The 23,639-nt window shown below is 45.9% G+C and overlaps 1 protein-coding gene across 1 annotated transcript in view; it reads right to left on the bottom strand.

The window, feature by feature from the left end:
* C8H3orf52 (chromosome 8 C3orf52 homolog) overlaps window positions 1-23,019 on the bottom strand; it is a 45,287-nt gene extending 22,268 nt beyond the window's left edge. Inside the window, exons 1-5 of the mRNA XM_009902855.2 lie at window positions 22,751-23,019; window positions 17,915-18,038; window positions 17,271-17,395; window positions 16,049-16,119; window positions 9,869-10,068 (exon numbers count right to left, since the gene is read on the bottom strand). Of these exons, the coding sequence (XP_009901157.2) occupies window positions 9,869-10,068; window positions 16,049-16,119; window positions 17,271-17,395; window positions 17,915-18,038; window positions 22,751-22,918 (688 nt within the window). The 5' untranslated portion in view covers window positions 22,919-23,019. The remainder of the gene's footprint in view (window positions 1-9,868; window positions 10,069-16,048; window positions 16,120-17,270; window positions 17,396-17,914; window positions 18,039-22,750) is intronic.
* Between the last annotated feature and the right edge of the window lie 620 nt (window positions 23,020-23,639).

The following is a 23,639-nucleotide window of genomic DNA, read 5'->3' on the forward strand; positions in this document are numbered from 1 at the left end:
GATAAGAAGGGCACCAGGACAATCAAAAAGGGATCCAAGGCCCTCAGACAATTGATTGATGGGGCAGGAGCTCAAGTGGTGTTCTGTTCAGTTCCCTCAGTGGCAGGGGTGTGCACTGAGACGAGCAGGGCAACCCACACCATAAACAACTGGCTCAGGGGATGGTGCCAGCAGTGGAATTTTGGCTTCTTTGATCAAGGAGCAACTTTTACTGCACCTGACCTGCTGGACCTAGATGGGCTGAATCTATCTAGAAAGGGCAAAAGGACTCTGGCACGAGAGGTGGCAAGGCTCATTGGGAGGGCTTTAAACTAGGTTTGAAGGGTGTGGGTGGGGAAACCAGTCTCTCTGGAGAGGAGAGAGAAGGACATAAATTAGGGTTAATTGAGAAATCAGCAGCCTAGCTGAAGTGCAGGCACACCAACACACGCAGTATAGGTAACAAACAAGAGGAACTGGAAATCTTGGTTCATCAGGAAAACTATGATGTAGCTGCCATTACAGAAACATGGTGGGATGACTCACATGACTGCAGCACTGCACTCAGTGTTTATAAGCTCTTTAGGAGAGACGGGCAAGGGAGAAGAGAAGGAGAATTGGCCCTGTATATTAGGAAATCTCTTGATGCGACAGAACTTGAGGTTGAGGATTGTGGTGGTTTAGGCTGGGTGCTGGCCCAGATGCCACTGCGCAGGCCACACCTGGGAGGTCCCAAGGGGTGTGCCCAGCCCAGGGGGTGGTCACAGGGACCAGGTATTCCATTCCCATAATGCCCTGCTCCCCTATAAAAAGGCCATGCGGGGTCTGCACTTCCTCTTTCGTCCCCTGCTGCTGCCTGGGTAACATGGCGTGAGCCGCCTCCCTTGGGCCTGCTCAGGCCCAAGGCTGGGTTGGGGGGGAGAAGAAAGAGCCCTGGGGGGGGGGGGTTTGGGTGTACCCCCAGGTGGGGATGGGATGTTCTTGGGTATGTTCTGGGATCTCTCTCTTTGTCATGGTGCTTGTGGGTCTCTGTAAAACTTTCATTGTTGTTTGTTATTGTTTTTCCTATTTAAACTTTCATCACTTCTGCAATCCGTTTGCCTGAGTCGTTATTTCTGCCTGTGGTGGGGAGGGGATCTGCCCTAACCCATTACAAGGATGAAAGGATTGAGTGCCTGTGGGTTAAAATCAGAGGGAAGTATTCTACAAGCAACTGGAGGCTGTCTCAAGATCATCAGATCTTGTCCTTGTGGGCAACTGTAACCTGCCAGACATCTGCTGGAAACTTAACACAGCAGAGAGGAAACAGTCCAGAAAGTTCCTAGAGTGTATGGAGGACAGCTTCTTGTCACAGCTGCTGTGTGAGCCTACCAGGGGACAGGCTCTGCTTGACCTGCTGTTGTCAAGAAGATGTGATGGTAGGAGGCTGTCTAGGGTGCAGCGATCATGAGCTAGTGGAGTTTTCAATGTGCAGGGAAACAAGGAGGAGCAGCAGCAGAACCCTCACTTTGCACTTCTGGAGGGCAGACTTCAGCTTGTTTAAGCAACTGATTCAGAGAGTATCCTTAAGAACAAAGGGGTCCAGGACAGGTCAAACAGGAGCTCTTGAAGGCACAGGAACTGGCAGTTCCCACATGCTGACAGATGAGCTGAGGGGAAAGATCTGGGCAAGCAGCTCCTGGAGGGATTGAGGGAAAAAAAGAGGCTGTATTACCTTTGGAAAGGGGGGAGGCAACTCATGATATGTTTAAGGATGTTGTTAGATCATGTAGGAGAAAAATTAGACAGGCAAAGGCTCAGTTAGAACTCAGGCTGAACTCTGCTGTGAAGGACAAAAAAGCATTTTTATAAATATATTAATGTTAAAAAGAGGGCTAGAAGAACCTCCAGTCCTTATTGGACTTGGAGGGGAATATTGTAACTAAAGATGAGGGAGAGGCTGAGGTTCTAAATACCTTCTTTGCCTCCATTTTCAACAGTAAGGCAGGAGGACTTCAGAATAACTGGCCTCCTGAAGTGGTTGATGGGGTCAGGGAGCAGTGTAGTAGTTTAAGTTTAAATGGAAAAACAATGAAAGTTTTACAGAGAACCACAAGCACCATGACAAAAGAGACATCCTAAAGCATACCCAAAGGCATCCCACCCCCCACCTGGGGGGTACACCCAAAACCCCCAGGGCTCTTTCTCCACACACCCCACGCTCCCCTCCCAGTATTGGGCCTAGTCAGGTCCAAGAGGGGCCAGGAGGTGGTTTACCTCACTTACAAGGTAGCAGTGAGGGAAGAAAGAGGAGGAGAGGACCCCCTGCTGATGTCTTATAGGGGAGCAGGGCATTATGGGATGAAATACCTGGCTTCCTGTGCCCACCCACTGGGCTGGACCCTCTGGGACCTCACAGGTGTGACTTGTGTGGCAGCATCCAGCCTGAACCACCACAGCCAGGGAATTCCAGACCTGTCAGCCTGACCTCAGTGCCAGGCAGGATTATGGAGCAGATCATCCTGAGGGCAATCACAGCACACCTGCAGAATGGCCAAGGGATCAGGCCCAGCCAGCATGGATTTAGGAAGGGCAGGTCCTGCCTCTCCAACCTGATCTCCTTCTATACCCAGGTGACTGCCTGGTGGATGTGGGTCAGGCTGTGGATGTAGTCTGCCTGGACTTCATCAAGGCCTTTGACACTGTCCCCCACAGTAAACTCCTGGCCAAGCTGTCAGCCCCTGGCTTGGACAGCAGCTCTCTGAGCTGGGTTAGGAACTGGCTGGAGGCTGAGCCCAGAGAGTGGTGGTGAATGGTGCCACATCCAGCTGGCAGCCAGGCACCAGTGATGTCCCACAGGGATCAGTGCTGGGCCCCATCCTGTTCAATATCTTTATTGATGATCTGGAGCAGAGGATTGAGTCCACCATCAGTAAATTTGCAGACAACACCAAGCTGGGGGCAGGAGTTGATCTGTTAGAGGGTGGGAGAGTTCTGCAGAGAGACCTTGCCAGGCTGGACAGATGGGCAGAGTCCAAGGGCATGAGATTGAACACATCCAGGTGCCAGGTTCTGCACATTGGCCACAACAACCCCAGGCAGTGCTACAGGCTGGGGTCAGAGTGGCTGGAGAGCGGCCAGGCAGAGAGGGACCTGGGGGTACTGGTTGACAATAGGCTGAACATGAGCCTGCAGTGTGCCCAGGTGGCCAAGAAGGCCAATGGCATCCTGGTCTGCATCAGGAACAGTGTGGCCAGCAGGAGCAGGGAGGTCATTCTGCCCTCTGCTCAGCACTGGTTAGGCCGCACCTTGAGTCCTGTGTCCAGTTCTTGTCTCCTTAGTCCAGAGAAGTGCAGTGAGGCTGGGGAGGGGTCTGGTGCACAGCCCTGTGAGGAGAGGCTGAGGGAGCTGGGGTTGTTTAACCTGGAGAAGAGAAGGCTTAGGGGAGACCTTATTGCTATCTGCAATTACCTGAAGGGAGGTTGTAGCCAGGTGGGGGTTGGTCTCTTCTCATGGGTAAGCAGCACCAGAACAAGAGGACACAGTCTCAAGCTGCGCCAGGGGAAGTTTAGGCTGGAGGTGAGGAGAAAGTTCTGCCCAGAAAGAATGGATTGTGCTGCCCAGGGAGGTGGTGGAGTCACCATCCCTGGAGGTGTTAACAAAAAAGGATTGGATGTGGCACTTGGAGCCATGGTTTAGTTGTCAGGAGGTGTTAGGTATTAGATAATAGGTTGGACTTGATGATCTCTGAGGTCTTTTCCAAACTGGTTGATTCTATGATTTTCCTGTGGTTTTTACACTGCACATCACCCTAACTGCTTCCTTTAGTTCCTCCCATGAACATCCCATAAGTCTTAGGCAAACCTGAAATGTTTTAGACTAGACTAGACTAGACTAGACTAGAATAGAGTAGAATAGAATAGACCAGATTGGAAGAGACCTTCACGACCATGTCCAACCTATCAACTAATCTCAACACCACCTAATCAACTAAACCATGGCACATCAATAGTATGTCCAATACCTTTAACAACTTCCCCTCCACCCTCATGTGCTCCTGTTCGTTCATTAGGTGGATGTCACCCTGAGCTAACCAGGAAAATGTGTCTCCTGGGACATCCCTGGGGCAGCTAGGGCAGAGTATGATACAATTATGCTGCTGTGGTTCCTGGTATGGTGAGTGATGAACTTTTTGTCATGTAGCCTACCACTAAGCAGTGCCAACCTCAGGACAGGCTCTGCTCTCCATCCACACCAGGTGTACACATGTAAGTGTGTGCTCCTGGTGTCCAGACCGAGCCTGTACAATAGAGAAATGACTGCAGATTTACAAACCCTTCTTGGTACTATGTACCTTGTGCAGGCTATACCACACCTGTTCATACTGCAAACTTCTGCAGAGTGTAATCATCTTGAAGCATATCTCTCTCTTTCTCTCTCTCCCCCTGACCTCTCAGGAACATTTTGCCAAAGAAGATTCTATGAATTCCAGTGACCTGTGGTATCCTACTGTCAGCCACAAAAGAAAGCATAAAGCCTCTGTGACTAACATTGGTAATCAGATGGAATATGCACTGGTCAACAAGAGTAGAGAAACAGAGGAACCACTGAAGAGCACAGTGAATATGATTATGTCCTGTTAACTGAGAACAGGACACTTTCTGCTCCCAACACACTCTTTTTACTTGAATATTTAAGCTAGTAGCATGCATCTTTACTGAACCTCTGCTGTGAGGTCTTCAGACAAACATCTCTCTCCCTCATTAACAAGCTTATTCATTAGGACACATCTGCCAGTCATTTCCAGTGAGACAAATCTGTCCATGAAAAGGTGATTAGAGACATGAACAGGACTTGACAATTAAACCAAGAGGAATAGCAATGGTAGCAACTGCCATTAGAAGATAATGCTACTCTGTAGAGAATTAGGTGCTTCGTTATAATGAACAACTGAGGCTGCATATTTTCCTGGAATTTTACAGTACTTAAAAAATTAATAAATTATCCTTGCAGAACTACTGACAGAAATCTCACAACTGCAGTAATGACATCCATTCTTGATGATTGTTTTGTTTGGTCCAGGGTGTGTATGGTGGTGGTGTGTGCTTTGGTTATTTTAAGAAAAGCACAGACCTCTTAGGTGCAGTTATCTTTTCCAAAGTTTTTCCAGGCTGCTTGACATACACCATTACAAAGTGCACAATTTTTCTATATAATTCATTTATCAAATTGGTCTCCTCCCCTTTTAGTATCATGCTACTTATCTCAGAGTGGAGTTGTAATGGGTTGGGGCAGACCCCCTCCCCACCACAGGCAGAAATAACGACTCAGGCAAACGGATTGCAAAAGTGATGGAAAGTTTAAATAGGAAAACAATAACAAACAACAATGAAAGTTTTACAGATACCCACAAGCACCATGACAAAGAGAGAGATCCCAGAACATACCCAAGAACATCCCATCCCCACCTGGGGGTACACCCAAACCCCCCCCCCCCAGGGCTCTTTCTCCCCCCCCCCAACCCAGCCTTGGGCCTGGGCAGGCCCAAGGGAGGTGGCTCACGCCATGTTACCTAGGCAGCAGCAGGGGATGAAAGAGGAAGTGCAGACCCCGCATGGCCTTTTTATAGGGGAGCAGGGCATTATGGGAATGGAATACCTGGTCCCTGTGACCACCCCCTGGGCTGGGCCCACCCCTTGGGACCTCCCAGGTGTGGCCTGCGCAGTGGCATCTGGGCCAGCACCCAGCCTAAACCACCACAGACCACCCCTTATTCCATACCATAATCCCTGCACCCAGAACATATCATCAAATTAGAACTCTTCTTATGACATGTCTAGCAACAGTCCATGTCTTCTTCTGGGCGTCCTTCCACACAGTCTCTCATCCAGGCTCAAGCATCAGTCCATTCCAGTTGTTCTTCCTCATGTGATGGAACCTCCCAGCGACGCAGTCCTTCTCCTGCAGTGTGAATTCCTTGTGGACTCCTTGGGACATCCTGGTCACCTGGAAACACCTCACAACTTCTCAGCCAAGACTTTATCTGCATTTACAGTTTCTCAGCGGCTTTTTCCACCCCTGGGGCAAGCCGGTCGGAGCAATCAGGCTCCACGACCGCTTTTTCCATCCCTCCAGGGAACCACAACCGACCGCTTCTGGCCAGTCCAAAGCTACACCAATGCACATCGCAGGCACATCGCCCCCCCACGGGGCGTTCACATACCGAGGCATCACCGCATCCGGTTCACAGCCCTCCCCCGGAGGGGGCGGCTGCAGCACAGCTCGCTGAGAAGAGAGGAGGCGGAGCCAGGTGCTCGGCGCCGTTTTCAGAACATGCCCGAAAACACCAGGGAAAGATTTACAGCTGCCGCCGCCGCCTGAACGCAGCCCGGCTCGGGCGGTGCCGCCGCCGCCGCTTGAACGCGGCCCGGCCCGGCCCCCGCCGTCTCTGTCGCCGCGATGCAGAGTCCGAGTCACCTCCAGCAGTCGCTTGCCCGCTCGCCGCGGGTGTCCGCTCCCCGCAGCGGCCGCGGGCCGACCACGCTCTGCTTGCCGCTGCCCCTCCTCCGCTCCCTGCCGCTCCGCAGAGAACGAGGAGAAGGCAGGTCTCGCCTTCTTAGGCTACTCGAGCATTCTTAAGCCACCCTGGGCAGAAAGTCACAGAAAGAACCACCCCTCGCTGTTCCCAAGCAACAGGAGGGACTTCCATGCCATCAGCCACGCACCAGCTATCCTTCTGCAGTCCACAGGAGTTCACACAGTCACCCCGGTAACACAAAACCTGAGCCCCAACTTCCCAAACCCAAACCGACGCCCAGAACTAAATTTAAACTCTCCACCTTTTGCAATCCGAGCTGCAGTTGGCCCCACGTTGGGCGCCAAAAATGTAATGGGTTGGGGCAGGTCCCCTCCCCACCACAGGCAGAAATAATGACTCAGGCAAACGGATTGCAGAAGTGATGAAAGTTTAAATAGGAAAAACAATAACAAACAACAATGAAAGTTTTACAGATACCCACAAGCACCATGACAAAGAGAGAGATCCCAGAACATACCCAAGAACATCCCATCCCCACCTGGGGGTACACCCAAACCCCCCCAGGGCTCTTTCCTCCCCCCCCCCAACCCAGCCTTGGGCCTGAGCAGGCCCAAGGGAGGTGGCTCACGCCATGTTACCTAGGCAGCAGCAGGGGATGAAAGAGGAAGTGAAGACCCCGCATGGCCTTTTTTATAGGGGAGCAGGGCATTATGGGAATGGAATACCTGGTCCCTGTGACCACCCCCTGGGCTGGGCACACCCCTTGGGACCTCCCAGGTGTGGCCTGCGCAGTGGTATCTGGGCCAGCACCCAGCCTAAACCACCACAGGAGTCTTAACATAGTTGGAATTAAACATAAAAAAGCAACACACTGCATGCAAAACAAAAATCCCAGCAACTCAGAAGGCTGTAAAGCCAATGCTGTGCAGGTGGCAACTGCACATCTCTTCACAGAAGATTCCCAGGTCATTTTTCCATGGCTTAGTGCTTGCAGCAAACTCCTGCTGGGATCTTGGGTCTGGCTCTCTGCAATGCCAGAATACATCCTCATAGCACACCACCCCACTGCAAGCTGCATTTCTGGATGTGCCCGTAGGACTGAGAACAGCTATTTGGCTGTTATGTGCCTTTGTTCTCGCTTAAGCGTGGTTTTTTGCTCCCTCCATTTCTCTAATAAAGCAATTTGGAAGAAAATATTGAACAGGTTTCCTTCTTTTGCACACAACTGATGGCTGCAGACCTGGTTTTACAGTGCAGTGCCTTTATGATTCCCAGTTTTGGTGCTGGCAGCAGTCCCACCCTTTCAATAAAGAAATTTTCCCTATATCTAGTCTAAACTTCCCACAGTGCAGTTTGAGATCATTTATTCTTGCTCTATCACTTGGACATTGGGTAGAAGTGACTGACTCCCATTGCACTGCAACCTCCTTTCAGATACTTGTAAAGAGCAATGAGATCTCCCCTCAGCTTCCCCTTCTCAGTACCAGTATAAGGTGAGAATTAGCTACAAATACGAGAGGCATGTAAACTCTTAATTTGGTATAGGTTGTTTCCCAAGCTCAGTTAGCACTCAAGCAGCAAAAGTGTTGTCCTGTGCATGGCTGTGTCAGAGAGACGCTTCATACAGCGATTGGCATTTAGAATTTGTAAGGTTGTTTTCCAAACCAAACAGCTGAAAGACTGAAGCTGCTGAATAATGAAAACAATTACTTTAAGTAAAAATTAATAATTTAATGCATGATAAAATTGTCAGATTGACCAACTAATAGTATTTTTCAACAGAGAAATGCAGTATCTCAAGAGATATTTCCAAAAGGTTTCTTAAATTTGCCCAAGAGTATTAACATTTATACTAACATTTATACATGGCAATAAACAGATTGCAAGAGTCTATACTTCACTGACATATTAGTGCATCCATCCTATTCTGTGTAAACTTATTGCTTAATTTTTAGTTTTCATGTTATAGCCACTTGCTGGCTGTAACTCTCATGCCCTGCAGGCCAGGCAGATGTCTATTCTCCAGGACAACTAGATAATTTCTTGAAAGCTTCCTGGAGCATTCAGATGTGCTAGTGTACAATACATGTTTCTTTCTGAGGTTTCGTCCTTCATTTCTATTTCATATTACAGAAGCAAGAAATTGAGCAGATGCCATCTTATTCAGGAAGACTGTAGGAGGAAGAAGGGAATTCTGAGCATCGATGCTCACTTAACAAGGGCCTGCACATAATTAGAGATAATAGAGATATTTAAATTTTCAGGCTGTTTTATAAGGAACAATGGGCAAATACAGTGTATTAAGTTAGCAGGAAAAAGAGCAATAGATGAGCATTAGTGTAAGTGAACATTAATGATGCAGCTGTGCAGATGAATTTGGGTAAGTTCAAAGAAGAAGGAAGGAGCCATGTGCAAGACTGCTTTTAAAGCTTATGCAGGGAATCCAGGTTTAGTCATATGACAAAGCAAGACAGAGGTTTCAAGCAAACAGAATGCATCAGAACAAGATACACAATATTCACAAGAGTGAAATGGATTATTGAGGTCAGGACAACAATAAAGGTGGTAGTGGTGTTATAGGAGTACACACTGGTTATAAATATACCACATTCTCCATTTACAATATTGCATCACAGGCAGTATTTACAGGACAACATCTTTAGAAGTTTTCTACTTGATGAATAGTTCCCTACCCTGGGATTACTAATAAATAGGAGAAGCCCATCTCTTCCAGGCCCTGAGGAAGATGAGGAGTCTTTCCATAATTTCTCTGAAAGTTAAAACAGTGCATTGTAAACATTAAAACGAAACTTTAGATAGTTCTCTTGTCCCTTGATTACAATACCAAGAAAGAAGAAAACAGAAATCCCCAAACTATTGTAACTACTACCTTTAAAAACAGAAAGAAGGAATATATGGTTCCTTTAAATTATTTCTCTGCATTAATAAGTTTTCACAAAAAACTCTGAAAAGAGAGAAAATAAGGAGGCTTTTTCATCCCTGACTGTGATAAAGTCATAAATTGACTCTCAAATCCTGACTTAATTGGATTAAAATTAGGTTTATGAGCATTCAAATACAATGAGTATAAACATGTAAAATTGTTTGGCTCCCCATTGTGGTGCACAAAGTTTGGTTGAGTCTGTAAACTAACCATTCCTTTTCTCATCAGAGGATCTAACAGTGAATCCTAGGTTATAAGCTAAGCGTAGCAAAACTTTCTTGAAAACTAAACATTTTCTTAATACTGTTGTGAAAAAGCCAACAACATTTCCTAACACAGCTCAAATTCTTCCCAGAAATATTTTCCTCCTTTCAAGTAAATACATCTGCTCTTTGTAAAGAATAGTCTCTCCAAGGCACAGCACTTACATGTTAATGTGAGAGAAGTCGGGTCAAGCTTCAACTTGTCACACTCAGAGGTTCCAGGATCAAATGCTTCATCCTCATCATAAATATTTTGACGCAAAACATTCCTTATAAAATCTGGGTCCATTGTGTTTTCCATAAACCCCTCTGTTGATGGTGGCACAGAAAACTCTAGCTGATAAAATACAGTGGAGGTTTCATTACTGAAAAACAAAGTCAAGTATGCATGTTTTTATGCCCCTGCTGGATCTTCTCTTTTTTGGACAAGACTGATTTTTCATATCAATGCTGGCATCAATTTGTGTTAAAGTTGTTTTAAAGCAAGGCATTACAAAAGAAAACTTCCAGTTTCCTCTTCCTCCTCCACCCTTCTCAGAACAGCTCTAGACATTACCAGAAACTGGGCACATACCTGAGGTTATCCTGAGACATGCTTTCAAATGCACAAAGGTTAATTGGACATGTGTTCTGGTGGGGTGAGGTTTTCACACTCATGGACTTGCCTTGCAAGTATATAACAGTAAGACATGCTGCAATCCCTTATGCACAAATTAGATGAAAGCCTGCAGAAAGATTTGCTCTCCTGATAGAAGTGCCTATAGCTGCACAGCTGCACTTCTAACTCTGCTCTGCAGTGGGTTACACAAACCACTGAACTGGGGTACATCTCTGGAAATGTCCATGTTTGTGGCCTACCAAACCCCCTCACTACAATTCCACAATAGGATTTTGTGCTCACAGAATTAAAAAACATTTTTAAAATGGCTGGATGGGGAAAAAGAAAAGGAGACACAGAGACACTAAGGGGCAGAGTGAGCTCAGCTAATCAATATGGACGTAGAACTACAGCTTTTTCCTTGATGGTCTAAGTCATAATCATTGAACAGACTGAACAGAACCTTGGGCACACCCAAGGTTAGCAGTGCAGGAGAACACATTCCCAAAGCATCCTCAGGACTGTTGATTTCTGTGGCCCAAGTGGGCTTTTCCTCTGTCTTGCCTTCTCAAGAGCTTTGGGACTTTGCAGATCCCTTTGATTTCCTCCTGGCTTTCTAAACTCTTATATAACAGTTTCTTTTTTTCCCAAAAGTCCTTAGGGAAGCTTTCTGATGACCTTCCCTTTCACAGAATCACAGAATGTCAGGGGCTGGAAGGGACCTTGAGATCCAATCCATCCCCCATGCCAGAGCAGGATCACCTATACCAGGTCACACAGGCAGGTCTTGAATATCTCCAGGGAGGAAGACTCCACAACCCCCTTGGGCAGCCTGCTCCAGTGTTCTGTCACCCTCACAGTGAAATAATTCTTCCTTCTGTTTCCATAGAACTTTCTATGCCTCAGCTTCCACTTGCTTCCAACTTCCAACTTCAACGTCCACTCAACTGCCCCTCGTGCTGGCATTGGGCATCACCCAGCAGAGCCTGGCTCCAGCCTCTGGGCACTCACCCATTACATATTTATAAACATAAATGAGGTCACCTCTCAGTCTCCTCTTCTCCAAGCTAAAGAGCCCCAGCTGCCTCAGGCTCTGCTTGTAAGGAAGATGTTCCACTCCCTTCATCATTTTCATGGCTCTGTGCTGGACTCTCTCAAGCAGTTCCCTGAAGTTCTTCCTGAGCTGAGGGGCCCAGATCTGGACACAACATTCCAGATGTGGCCTCAGAGTAGAGCGAGAGGAGAACCTCTCTCAACCTACTGACCACATCCCTTCTAATCCACCTCAGAATGGCATTGGCCTTCTTGGCCACAAGAGCACATTGCTGGCTCATGGTCAACCTTCCATCCACTAAGACCCCCGGGTCCTTTTCCCCTTTACTGTTCTCCAGCAGGTCAGTCCCAAACCTATAGTGGTCCATGGGGTTGTTCTTTCCCAGGTGCAAGACTCTACCCTTGCCCTTGTTGAACTTCATTCCACTTCTCCCTGCCCAGCTCTCAGCCTGTCCAAATCCTGATGAATGGCAGCACAAATTTCTGGTGTCTCAGCCACTTCACCCAGCTTTGTGACATCAGCAAACTTTCTGACAGTGCTCTCTGTCTCCTCATCCAAGTTGTTGATGAATATATTGAACAGCAGTGGTCCCAGTGATGGGACCCCTGAGGGACTCCACTACATACAAGCCTCCAACTACACTGTCCCATTGACCACAACTCTGACTTAGATGGTGTTGGGTGATAGGTTAGACTCAATGATCTTTTCCAACCTGGTTGTTTCTGTATTCTATATTCTTTCCTTCAACCACTTCACAATCCACCTGATCATCCAGACCATGCTGCCTCAGCTTAGCAGCAAGGATGCTGTGGGAGACAGTGCCAAATGCCTTACTAAAATCAAGATAAACCACATTCGCTGCTCTACCATCATCCGTCCAGCTGGTTATGTCCTCATAAAAGGCTATCAGGTTGGTCAGCCATGACTTCCCCTTGGTAAAACCATGTTGAATGCTTCTAATGACCCTCTTTTCCTTGATGTGCCTAAGGACAGTGCCCAGGATAAGTTCCTCCATTACCTTTCCAGGGATGGAGGTAAGGCTGACAGGTCTACAGTTACCTGGGTCCTCCTTCTTACTCTTTTTGAAGACTGGAGTGATGTTTGCCCTCCTTCAGTCCCCAGGCAGCTCTTCTGTCTGACCATGACCTACCAAAAATGATGAAGAGTGGTCTGGCAATGACCTCTGCCAGCTCCCTCAGCACCCCTGGGTGCATCCCATCAGGACCCATGGATTTATGGATGTCCAGATAACTGTTCCCTAACACAGTCCTCATCAACTAAGGAAAATTTCTCCTTTGTCCTGCCTTTCTCTGGGGCCTTGGGCTCCTGAGGATAGCCTCCAACAATATAGGCAGAGTTTAGCAACTCTGCCTTCTCACCAGGGCACCCACCTCATTCACCAGGGGGCCTACATTGCCTCCAGTCTTAGCTTTTCTTGCAATGTATTTGAAGAAGCCTTTTCTGTTGTCATTGACCTCCCTCGCAAGGCTGAATTCCAAGGAGGCCTTAGCCTTCCTAGTAGCCTCCCTACATCCTCTGACAACTGCCTTATATTCCTCCCAAATGGCCAGCCCCTCCTTCCATGATCTCTGGACTCTCTTCTTTCACCTGAGTTTGCTTACCAGTTCCCTACTTAACCATGCAGGTCTCCTGGCTCCCTTTCTTGATTTCCTACTCTTTGCGATGCTCTGATCTTGAGCTTGGAAGAAGGGGCCCCTTTGCCTTCTGGTACCCTGTCCCTTGAGATTTCTCTTAGTAATTGCCTGAAAAGGACAAACTTGGCCCTGCACAAATCCAACTTTGTAATCCTGCTTGACACTTTCTTCCTACCACACAAGATCCTGAACTCAACCATCTGGTGGTCACTGCAGCCAAGGCTGCCCTCAACCTTCCCTGCTTCAACCAGTCCCTCCTTCTTGGTGAGTATCAGGTCCAGTAATGCTCCTCTCCTAGTTGGTTCCTCCACTATTTGTATCAAGAAGTTATCATTAATGCAGTGCAGCACCTCCTGGACTGTGGGTGGCTGACTGTGGAGGCCTTCCAGCAAATATCTGAGTAGTTAAATTCCCCCATGACAACCAGGGCCTGTGATGTGAGGCTGCTGTCAGCTGTCTATAAAAGGGCTCATTGACTTCTTCATCATGATCAGGTGGTCTGTAATAAACACCCATAACAGCATCACCCATGCCAGCCTGCCCCTTAATACACATCCAGAAACTCTCCACTTGCCCCTCACCCACCCCTGGGCTGAACTCTACACATTCTAGTTGTTCTCTCACATAGAGATCTATCTAAAAAGACATAGCCATCCATGACCACATTCCAGCCATGTGAACTGTCCCACCATGTCTCTGTAACTGCCACCAGATCATAACCCCTTGACTGCACATGGATCTCTAACTCCTCCTGTTTATCCCCTGTGCTGTGTTCATTGGTGCACAGGCAGCGCAGGGAGCGAGCTGAGCATGCAGATTCTGCCCTGGTAGGGTGGGAGACCTTCTGATCCACAATAACACCAGGACACTGCCCTCTCTCTGCTATCTTCCCATGATCTTTCAGGCCCCACTTTCCCCCTCTGTTGTGAATCTGTGTTATGGTTTAGTCATGAGGTCTGTGGTGACAGGTTGGACTTGATGATCTTTGAGGTCTCTTCCAACCTTGGTGATTTTGTGATTCTGTGATCTTTGACAAAACCTTTGTAGTCTCAAACACAGCACACTTCTTAGCCTTCCTCCAGTGACAGTTTCTGCTGAGAGTAAGATCCACTCCCTGTGCCAGCTTGAAGCTTTCTGTTGCCTCTGCAATACAGGCCTGGATGCTTTGTCCCTTCTTACCACCACTGCTACAACTCTCGCTCCATCAGCCTTTGGTGGCTCAGCTTGTCCTTTATGTGTACGCATCTCCCACCCATGCTAGCCTATCTTCCACTCTGCCACCTGCTCTGCATTTCACTCCTGTTCCCCTAGTCCGTCCATCATGCTGCTGCTTTGAGTGTTGTTTCAGTTGTCCAAAATAAAGTGAAGAGGAAAAATTATCCAAGCAAAACAATGATGCAATATCACTGTCTGGGCTCTCACAACTCATGTGTCCCTATTGCTTTTGGCTCTTTTGAGAGCAAGAGAGTTGTCTCCTCCTCCTGTTTTATTTAATTTAAGGCTATATAGGCTATGCCAGTCTCAAGTAGTTCCAGCAGCAAGTTTTCATTTAATAAATATTAAGTCATTTAATAAATATCCTCATTTAATAAATATCCTTTAATAGAACCATAGAGTGGTGGGGGTTGGAAGAGACCTCCAGAGATCATCAAGCCCAATGCCACTGCCAAGGCAGGGTCACCTAGGGGAGGTCACACATGAACACACCCAGTTAGTTCTTGAAAGTCTCTAGGGAAGGAGACTCCACAGTATCTCTCAACAGCCTGTTCCAGTGCTTCATTGCCCTTGCAGTAAACAGTTTTTCCTCATGTTGAGGTGGAACTTCCTGTCTTCCAGTTTGTGTCTGTTGTGTCCTTTCACAGGGCACCACTGAAAAGAGACTGGCTTTTCTTGACAACCACCCTTCAGATATTTGTAAACATTAATAAGATCCTCTCTCAGATTCCTCCAGAATAAACAGCCCCAGTTCTTACAGCCTTTCCTCATAGTACAAGTCCCTTACTCATCCTTGAGGCCCTCCACTGGACTCTGTCTAGTATTTCCCTGTACCTCTTGATCTAGAGAGCCCAGAACTGTACACAATACTCCAGATGTGGTCTCACTAGGACAGAGTAGAGGGGGAGGAACATCTCCCTTGATCTGCTGGACCTGTTCTTCTCTATGGAACTACTTTTCAGTAGGTCAAGCCCTAACCTGTACTGGTGCTTGGTGTTGCTACTCCCCAGATGCAGGACTCTATATGTATTCTTGCTGAACTTCATTAGGTTCCCCTTTGCCCAGCTCTCCAATCTGTCCAGATCTTGCTGAATGGCTGCACAGCCTTCCAAGTGTCCTCCTGGTTTTGTATCGGCAGCAATCTTGCTGAGGATACACTCTACCCACCTCATCCAGGTGTTGAATAAGACTGGATGCAGCACTGACCCCTGGTGAGCACCACTAGTTACAGGTCTCCACACCGTTGATCATGAGCTCTCTCCATCTCACCAAACACCAGTTCTCACTCCATCTCACCAACCACTCTTCTAACACCCATTTCCTATGGGGATGGAAGGCAGTGTCAAAAGCTGTACTAATGTCAAGATAGACAGCATTCCCTGCTCTCCCTGTGTCTATCCATTCAGTTGCACCATCATAGAAGGCTATCAGATTAATTTTCCCTTGGTAAATCCATGCTGCCTACTCTTGATAACCTCCTTTTCTTCCATATGCTTAGAGATGACCTCCAAAATGAGCTGCTCCATCACCTTTCCAGGAGTGGAGGTGGTGCTGACTGGTCTGTATTTGTTTATTAATGGCTTTTCTTTGAATCAAAGACCACTGAGATGATAATCAACAGCCACAAGATATTACTGTTGTTTTATGTTGTTAATAGTACTTGGCATTTATACCAGAAGATCCTTCATTCAGTTTACCTATCTATGTAACTTTTCCCCAACCTGTTTGTCACTGATTTAAATGTTGTGTATGTTTATGTAGGCACCAGTGTCTCATCAAAAGCCTAGAATTTTATGATAATTTTGGTGGCAGAAATTTCTTACCTGAAATAAACCACCTGAGCTGACCTAAAGTAGCGTCCTAGGGCCGGAGATGAACTGTAGACATCTGTTAACTTGAGGAGAAACAAGAAAAGAAAAAGAAAAAATATAGTCTTCTATTCACTCTCCCTTTTCCCCATAAAAGTACAGCAAATCATTCTTAAAAGGTATTTAAAGGAGTGGTGAAGATCAGATATCAACAAATATGTGCCCTAGAAAAGGTTCACAATCCTTCTGAACTTGTTCACTTGCTCACAGTATAACCAAGGTTGGAAGAGACCCCAAGGATCATCAAGTCCAACCTGTCCCAACAGACCTCACAACTAGACCATGGCACCAAGTGCCACGTCCAATCTCCCCTTGAACACCTCCAGGGACGGTGACTCCACCACCTCCCTGGGCAGCACATCCCAATGACGAACAACTCTCTCAGTGAAGAACTTTTTCCTCACCTCGAGTCTAAACCTCCCCTGGCACAGCTTGAGACTGTGTCCCCTTGTTCTGGTGCTGGTTGCCTGGGAGAAGAGACCAACCTCTTCCTGGCTACAACCTCCCTTCAGGTAGTTGTAAAGGGCAATGAGGTCTCCCCTGATCCTTCTCTTCTCCAGGCTAAGCAACCCCAGCTCCCTCAGCCTCTCCTCACAGGGCTGTGCTCTAAATGATTCCTGTATTACTGAAGCACAGTGAAGTCATTCAGGGTCGACTGAAAGTATGTGCTCATGTTGCCATGTGCAATTGATGTTGTTTGGCTTGGGTTTTTATTAGTAACAAAAGTCCTTTACTCTTACTTGGTAGGGGGAAGAGTCTCACTACTCAAACTGTCCTTCTACAGTAAGTCTGTCAGCACTGCCATGTCTTCTGAGCTTATTTGAGCCCTAACTCGCAGATCGATGGAAATGTCAGGTTATCATTGAGTACTTACAGGACAATGGAACAAACAGGGTCTTTAGCCAGCACTGGGTTTAGGTGACCTTCACAGGCCTCTCCTACCCTGATTCTATGAAAAAGGTGAAGACTGTCCCAGCCAATACTCATATTTGTGGAAAAATCAGGTGCCTATTTCTTTTAATTGGTGTAAATTATACTAGAATGACTCCAGTTTTGCTTCCTGTACTTACAAAATCACAGCTGACAGAGTTGCTGCACAGAGAAATAGAAACTTCTTAAAAAGGAAAGCTCTGAATCAAGCGAAATGAGCTTTGCCAGGAAATACATCAACACATACCTTCTTAGTAATGTCATCAAAGAAAAGGTGTGGAAGGCCACACATTAATTCCAATGTTCCCGAAAAATTGCGACAATCTAGTAGTGCCTCAGGATACCAATAGTCATCTTCATCTGTGTAAAAATCTAATATTCAGAAAGAGATAGAAAGGGGAGTTAGCAGAAGTATTAAAAATCCCCAAACTTCTGTTTTTCTCCAGGGTGGTGGTTTGACAAATTTTCTATGTAATGACTGACTGAGAGTGACAGAAAGAAAGTGCAAGTCACCGGAAGAAGTGACAGCATATGGAGGTCACTCACTCACCCTAATTAGCAAAACTCATCTGCTTTGGAAGATACTGATACCACATGAAGGGATCTAAGTGATCTGTTGCACTTACTGCAAAGTGATGAGTATCATTTCCAATTGTTCTTGCAGCATTTTCTCACTTATCTTCAGACTAAAAATACCATCCGAGTAGGATATGAGTTGCTTGCTGCCTGCCAAAAAGTTCACTCAACACACCACCTTCTGCAGGCAGCATCCTAGCCCCTTCAGCTCTTTACAGGAGGGGTTTAAAGGATGCTACTGTTCAATTTGTGTTATATGAGTTTGTACATATTGTACATTTGTATTATAGGATGAACCAAAAGTGAGATACTTACTGGAATAAAGAATTAAGCTGATAAGAATGACCAGGAAGAACAGTAGAAAAATTGTAGTAATAACCATCCATAGTTTACACTTCCAGAAAACTACAGTCCTGCATGATTTCCAGTGCTCTCTCTCCTAGGAAAGGGCATATGGATTAGTATAATTCCTATAAAAGGAAAGGGCATATAGATTAGTGAAATACATCAGGAAAAAAATGTTGGAACATGTCTCTACTGTCACATTTAGAATGAAAAACTCCTACATAGATAGGAGACCCTCATTGGTAAGCAATATCCTGTACCAGGGGTTCCCACCTGCTGCACATGGGAATGAAGACCTGTAGAAGGCAAAAGATGTTATTACCCAACTATGCAAAACTTGCAACTCCTAAATTGCCTGTAAGGCTAAGGCGCTTTGATGGCTTCCACTTTTATTTTCCCCCCAACTATGTCAATTTGATTTTCATGTTCTGTAAGCTGTCCTTTCAATGTTTGCCATCTCTCTGTAGGAATACTGTTTGGATGCAAACCACCTTGTGGTTGTGTTAAGGACTGAGATATGTCCCAGCAAAGGATAAGACCTGCTCACCGGACTGCAGTTGCCCCAGAAGGGGAGGGGATGGTGGAAAAATGCAATAGAAACATCACCTGACCTGCTCAGAAATGTGTAATGGGTGGAGGCCACTAGTACTGACTCTCAGGAATGTGCAAAGACAAGGTGATCTCTACCCATCAACTAGCCCAGAAAGGGGGGATGGTGAAAAGGCTTCTGGACTTTACAACAGATTCACCACCTGGTGTGATAAGCTCCAGATGTTTATTTGTGTCTATGGGCAAGTAAAAGGCAAAGGAGGAGGCGGTGGCTTCCCTCCAATGCTGGACCCCTGCAAGCACACAAGTAATACACAGGAAGATTCCCTGGGGACAACACCTGGACATACCGAAAACAATACCTGCTCAGAAGAAGAAACTCCATTGAAGACACCACACACTGGAAACATCACTAGACAACACAAGCTGAAAAGGACTTGGAAGCTTTTCTTCTCCCCTCCTCCGGCTGATGGTAATATAACCCCTTTCCTGCTCCTCTTCTCTCTTTTCCTCTCCCTCTTTCTCCTTTAATAAATAGCCTCACTTTTGATGTTTGGCCTCAGTTATGCCTTTAATTTCACAACATGGGAATGTTCAAAAAAGAACTGAGTCTCCTTCCTCCAGACCGAGACACTCTCCCAACCTAAAATGTGTCCATGGAGGAATTTCCAGAATCATTCACCTCTGCAATGTTGATAATATCAGTCTGCAGAGCCTCTGGGTGCCAGCTCCCAAAGTAAATGGACATTAGATACTGTTGCATTTTAAACTACCACAAAATAATTGAGATTTTTGCATCTGACTCTTTTTACTTCAGAAGATTGGAAAATGAAAGGCCATTGAATATATTGAACTCAGTTTATTCCAAATCTCACCTGTTCTAGGAGAACACAAGGAAACCCTCTTGGGATAATACTTGCATTCGATTAAATTTTTAATAAGATTTAAGACCATAGCAGAATTGTCATTTCATTACTTATTCCATCAGTCCTAATATTAAAAGGAAAACCCAAAAGCTTAGGTGATACAGCAAAACAAATCTCCAACTGTTGTTTTTTTCCACAGCCGAAAGATTGAAGGAAGGGCCCCAGGGATCAGTGCTGGGCCCCATGGTCTTTAATATCTTTATTGATGATCTGGATGAGGGCATTGAGTCCATCATCAGTAAATTTGCAGACAACACCAAGCTGGGGGCAGGAGTTGATCTGCTGAAGGGTAGAGAGGCTTTGCAGAGGGACCTCAACAGGCTGGACAGATGGGCAGAGTCCAAGGGCAGGAGATTGAACACATCCAAGTACCAGGTTCTGCACATTGGCCACACCATGCAGAGCTACAGGCTGGGGTCAGAGTGGCTGGAGAGTGGCCAGGTAGAGAGGGACCTGGGGGTGCTGGTTGATGGTAGGCTGAACATGAGCCTGCAGTGTGCCCAGGCAGCCAGGAGGGCCAATGGCATCCTGGCCTGCATCAGGAACAGTGTGGCCAGCAGGAGCAGGGAGGTCATTCTGCCCCTGTACACTGCACTGGTTAGGCTGCATCTCGAGTACTGGGCTGCCTGAGGAGGTGGTGGAGTCACCATCACTGGAGGTGCTCAGGAGGAGACTTGATAGGGTGCTTGGTGCCATGGTTTAGTTGATTTGGTGGTGTTGGATGATAGGTTGGACACGATGATCTTGAGGGTCTCTTCCAACCTGGTTAATTCTATTCTATTCTATTCTAATTCATAAGCAGACCGTATTTTCTTTTTAAGCCCTCCTCCTTTACCATAAACCCAACAGTAAACTCCATGTTCTTTCTGATATCAAAGTTAGGCAAAAAAGAACACATGGTGTAGGCTGTGTCACACGTGCAAATTGTCAGGAGCCAGATGCTGTGTGGAGGCACTAACTTTGGTTACATTCCTTTACTTTATGAACTATGAACCCAGAATAATAGAAAGCCTTTCACTGAATTTAACTGACGTCCACCAGCTGGTTTAAAGCGTTTGGGGGAATGAACAGGGAGAGATCACAGACACCCAGAGAAAGATCTTACAAGAGTCATTTCTCCAGGAGCAGAGGCAGAGAAAAGTACAGTTATCTCTGTAGATACTCCTAGGAACACGTGAAACTTGCTTTGGTAGACAATGAAAGGCAATGACTGAATATGGTTTTGCTAACAGCATGGTTTCAGGTGTGGTCATTGTATTGGGTTTGGCTGAGCTGGAGTTAATTCTCCTGAGATCATCTTGTGTTTTGCAGTGCTGTAGCTGGGTGTTGACTGCTGACAAGCATCCAGGCTGTGCTTTTCCAACATTTCCCCACCTCACTAAGGGGTGGGCAAGAACTTGGGAGGGGACACAGCCAGGACAGATGACCCAAACTGGCCAAAGAGGTATTCTATGCCATATGATATCAGCTCAGATATATATACTAAGTGAAAGAAGGAAGTGTGGGGATATTCATCCATGGTGCCTGTCCTCCAGAGCAACTTCTATGCGTAGAACCCTGTTTCCCATGAGTCACCAACTGTCACCTGCTGATGAAGAGTACAGAATAACAACTCTGCTTCTGCACATGGCCTTTGCTTGTGCTTTGCATTATTAAAATTGCTTGTATCTTATTACAGCTTGTATCTTATTACAGGCCTTTGGTTAAATTTTCCCCTCTTCCCTGTCCATCTAAGAAGGGGAGTCATAAGAGTCATAGAGTGGCTTTGGTAGACATTTGGCCCCCAGCCAGGGCCAAACCACCACAATCATGTTTACATATATATTTTTTATTTGATTTTTAAATGTATTAGAGGATTGAAGCTTCAATCTAATATTTGACAGTAGTGTATTGGTTTGTATTTGAAAAAGAAAAGAAGCCTAGCACTATAAAATCAACCAATTGATGTCAGTTGAGAAAGACAGCCATCAAGCCCACAGTCTGATTGAGCCACAAATTTAGACCATTACAAAAGCATTATTCTTCATCATGGATAGCTAACTGGCTTGATCTCAAGCCATCTCCCCAGCTACCCCAGAATCCTCTGGACATTGTCTGTATATGCTGCAAGACTGCTGAGAGAGAGAAACAGCAGAGAAAAATCTTTCCCCAGTGGGCAGGGTAGTTCTTCTGATTAACCTGCCTCAAGTAGGAAGCAGAGCATGATAATTGTCCCATCAGTCTCTATAGGATAGGAGGGCGCTTGCCAGATTCAGCAGCAGAACCCAAATGAAAACTCAGTTCTGGGAAGTGAAAAACCAGAAACTGAAGGGTAAAGTTTCTCAGCATAGCCAAATAGGTCTCATTCCTGCCTCTCCTTCACCCTCTCCTGTTCCTCTTTGCATATTCCTAGGACTTGTCTGATTCTGCAGCAAGCTTATACAGGTTACCAGGTCAAGGAAGTAACTGATACAGTAGAATAACTGAGGTTTTTACCTATCCAGTGAAATGAAGCATCCCATAGCTGATCAACTGAGTTTGTACAAGGAAGCAGTTGGTGGTGCTGTGTCAGGAGCAGAAAGGGAGAGGTGGTGTGACTAATACAGATGAGCTCACTGGAGGGCACAACTATCCCTACAGAAAAGTGGGAAACTTAGCTCTATCACAGATATTTCCTCTGCCCAACAGTAAGCAATGAAAACCACTGCACCACAGTCACCTGTGAGTGTATATTAATGCCTGCCAGTGTTAGGACATTCTGGATCTTTAAGCTAAACACTGGGAGCTACCTTCCCCCAGGACTCACAAGCTGGTCTTAAACGAGACTTTGGCACACATTACTCATATGAATTCATAATTGTTAGCAACTGTAAATTACTCAAAGATAAAAAGAGAGTGTGTCCAGCATGATCTGTAGCTAGACATCCTGTTTTTCTCTTGGCAGTGCTGTTTCCTGATTAATTTGCTCTGAATCAAAGGTTGGTTTTAATACGGATTACAACTTTTCTCCTTTCCGGTTTTGAGTCAAATCCCACTGACAGAAAATGAAAAGAGAAAACAAAAGACAGCAGTAGCAATTACAACTTAATTTCCTAAGTTAAAGTTCACAAATGGCCAAGCCCAAAACTGAAAAAAAGCTTTAAAATCCCATTCCAATACTAGAATATGTCATTGAGAAGAAGAAAATAAATGTGTTTAATGGGTTTTCAGCTTTATTTTCAAGTGAATAAACTTTCCCTTTCCCTCCAACAAATTAAACCACCCCTACAAATATTCCTGCTAACTGAAATCTCTCTTGCTGTGTGGTGTTTTCCCCAACAGCAAAAATCAAACAAGGAAATGAAATTCCTACCTTTCTTGTTTGAGTATTTAGAGGCTTGTCACGATCAGCCTCACTTTCCTCCACATTATCTTCTTGTAATTCAATAATCTCGTCCTCCTGACCAGAGTTTTGCCTTTTCATAGCTTCTGTCTCTGCGTGAGGATCTCTGTCTCTGAAGCAAGCATGAAGGCAACTCATTTCCGTCTGGTTACAGCTGCAGCTGTGGTCAGTAACAGTTCTGGTATGGTAACAGCAAGAGTTATGATAGTTTTCACAGGAGTGATCTCAAAACACTTGATAAATAGGAAGAATTCCTTGGAAGGACAAAGCCATCTGCACTAGCTGCACAGAAAGAGAAGGCAGAGGAAGTATCGATTTGCCTGGTCGCCAGAACTACATTTCTTGGCTGTGTGACACTAGGTTTTCCAGTTTGTCTACCTTAATGTACCAGCCCTTGACAAGTAGGTGACTAAACCTTCAGCAATGTTGTCATTGTCTGAGGCAGTTTTGAAAGGAGATGGATTGCTTTCCCTGTTGCTGTCAGCTGAAACAATAAAATACAATTGCTGTTATCAACTCAGCTAAACAAACAGATACGGTTATGAACAGCACAAACTGAGTGAAAGATCACACAGCTTGTGGCTCAGTTAAGCTGTGAAGGGAAACCATAATAAAATCCATCTACACTTCTCATTTTAGTCCGCCTGTGTTCATTTCAATAAAGAAATGAACACTACTGATCTTTGTGCTATGAACTGTCCTCTCTCTAGCTGTTACTCAGCCTAAAATCACATCTGGTGTCTGCTCTCTTACGATCTAAACCTGACAAGCTCATTCCTTGTATAAAAAACAAGGACAAATCTGAAGAGAAGAGGGGTGTGCTTTTATGAAGCAAATCATAGCAAAAGTTGAGAGCTAG

The sequence above is a fragment of the Dryobates pubescens genome, chromosome 8, assembly GCF_014839835.1.
Source record: "Dryobates pubescens isolate bDryPub1 chromosome 8, bDryPub1.pri, whole genome shotgun sequence".
NCBI lineage: Eukaryota > Metazoa > Chordata > Aves > Piciformes > Picidae > Dryobates > Dryobates pubescens.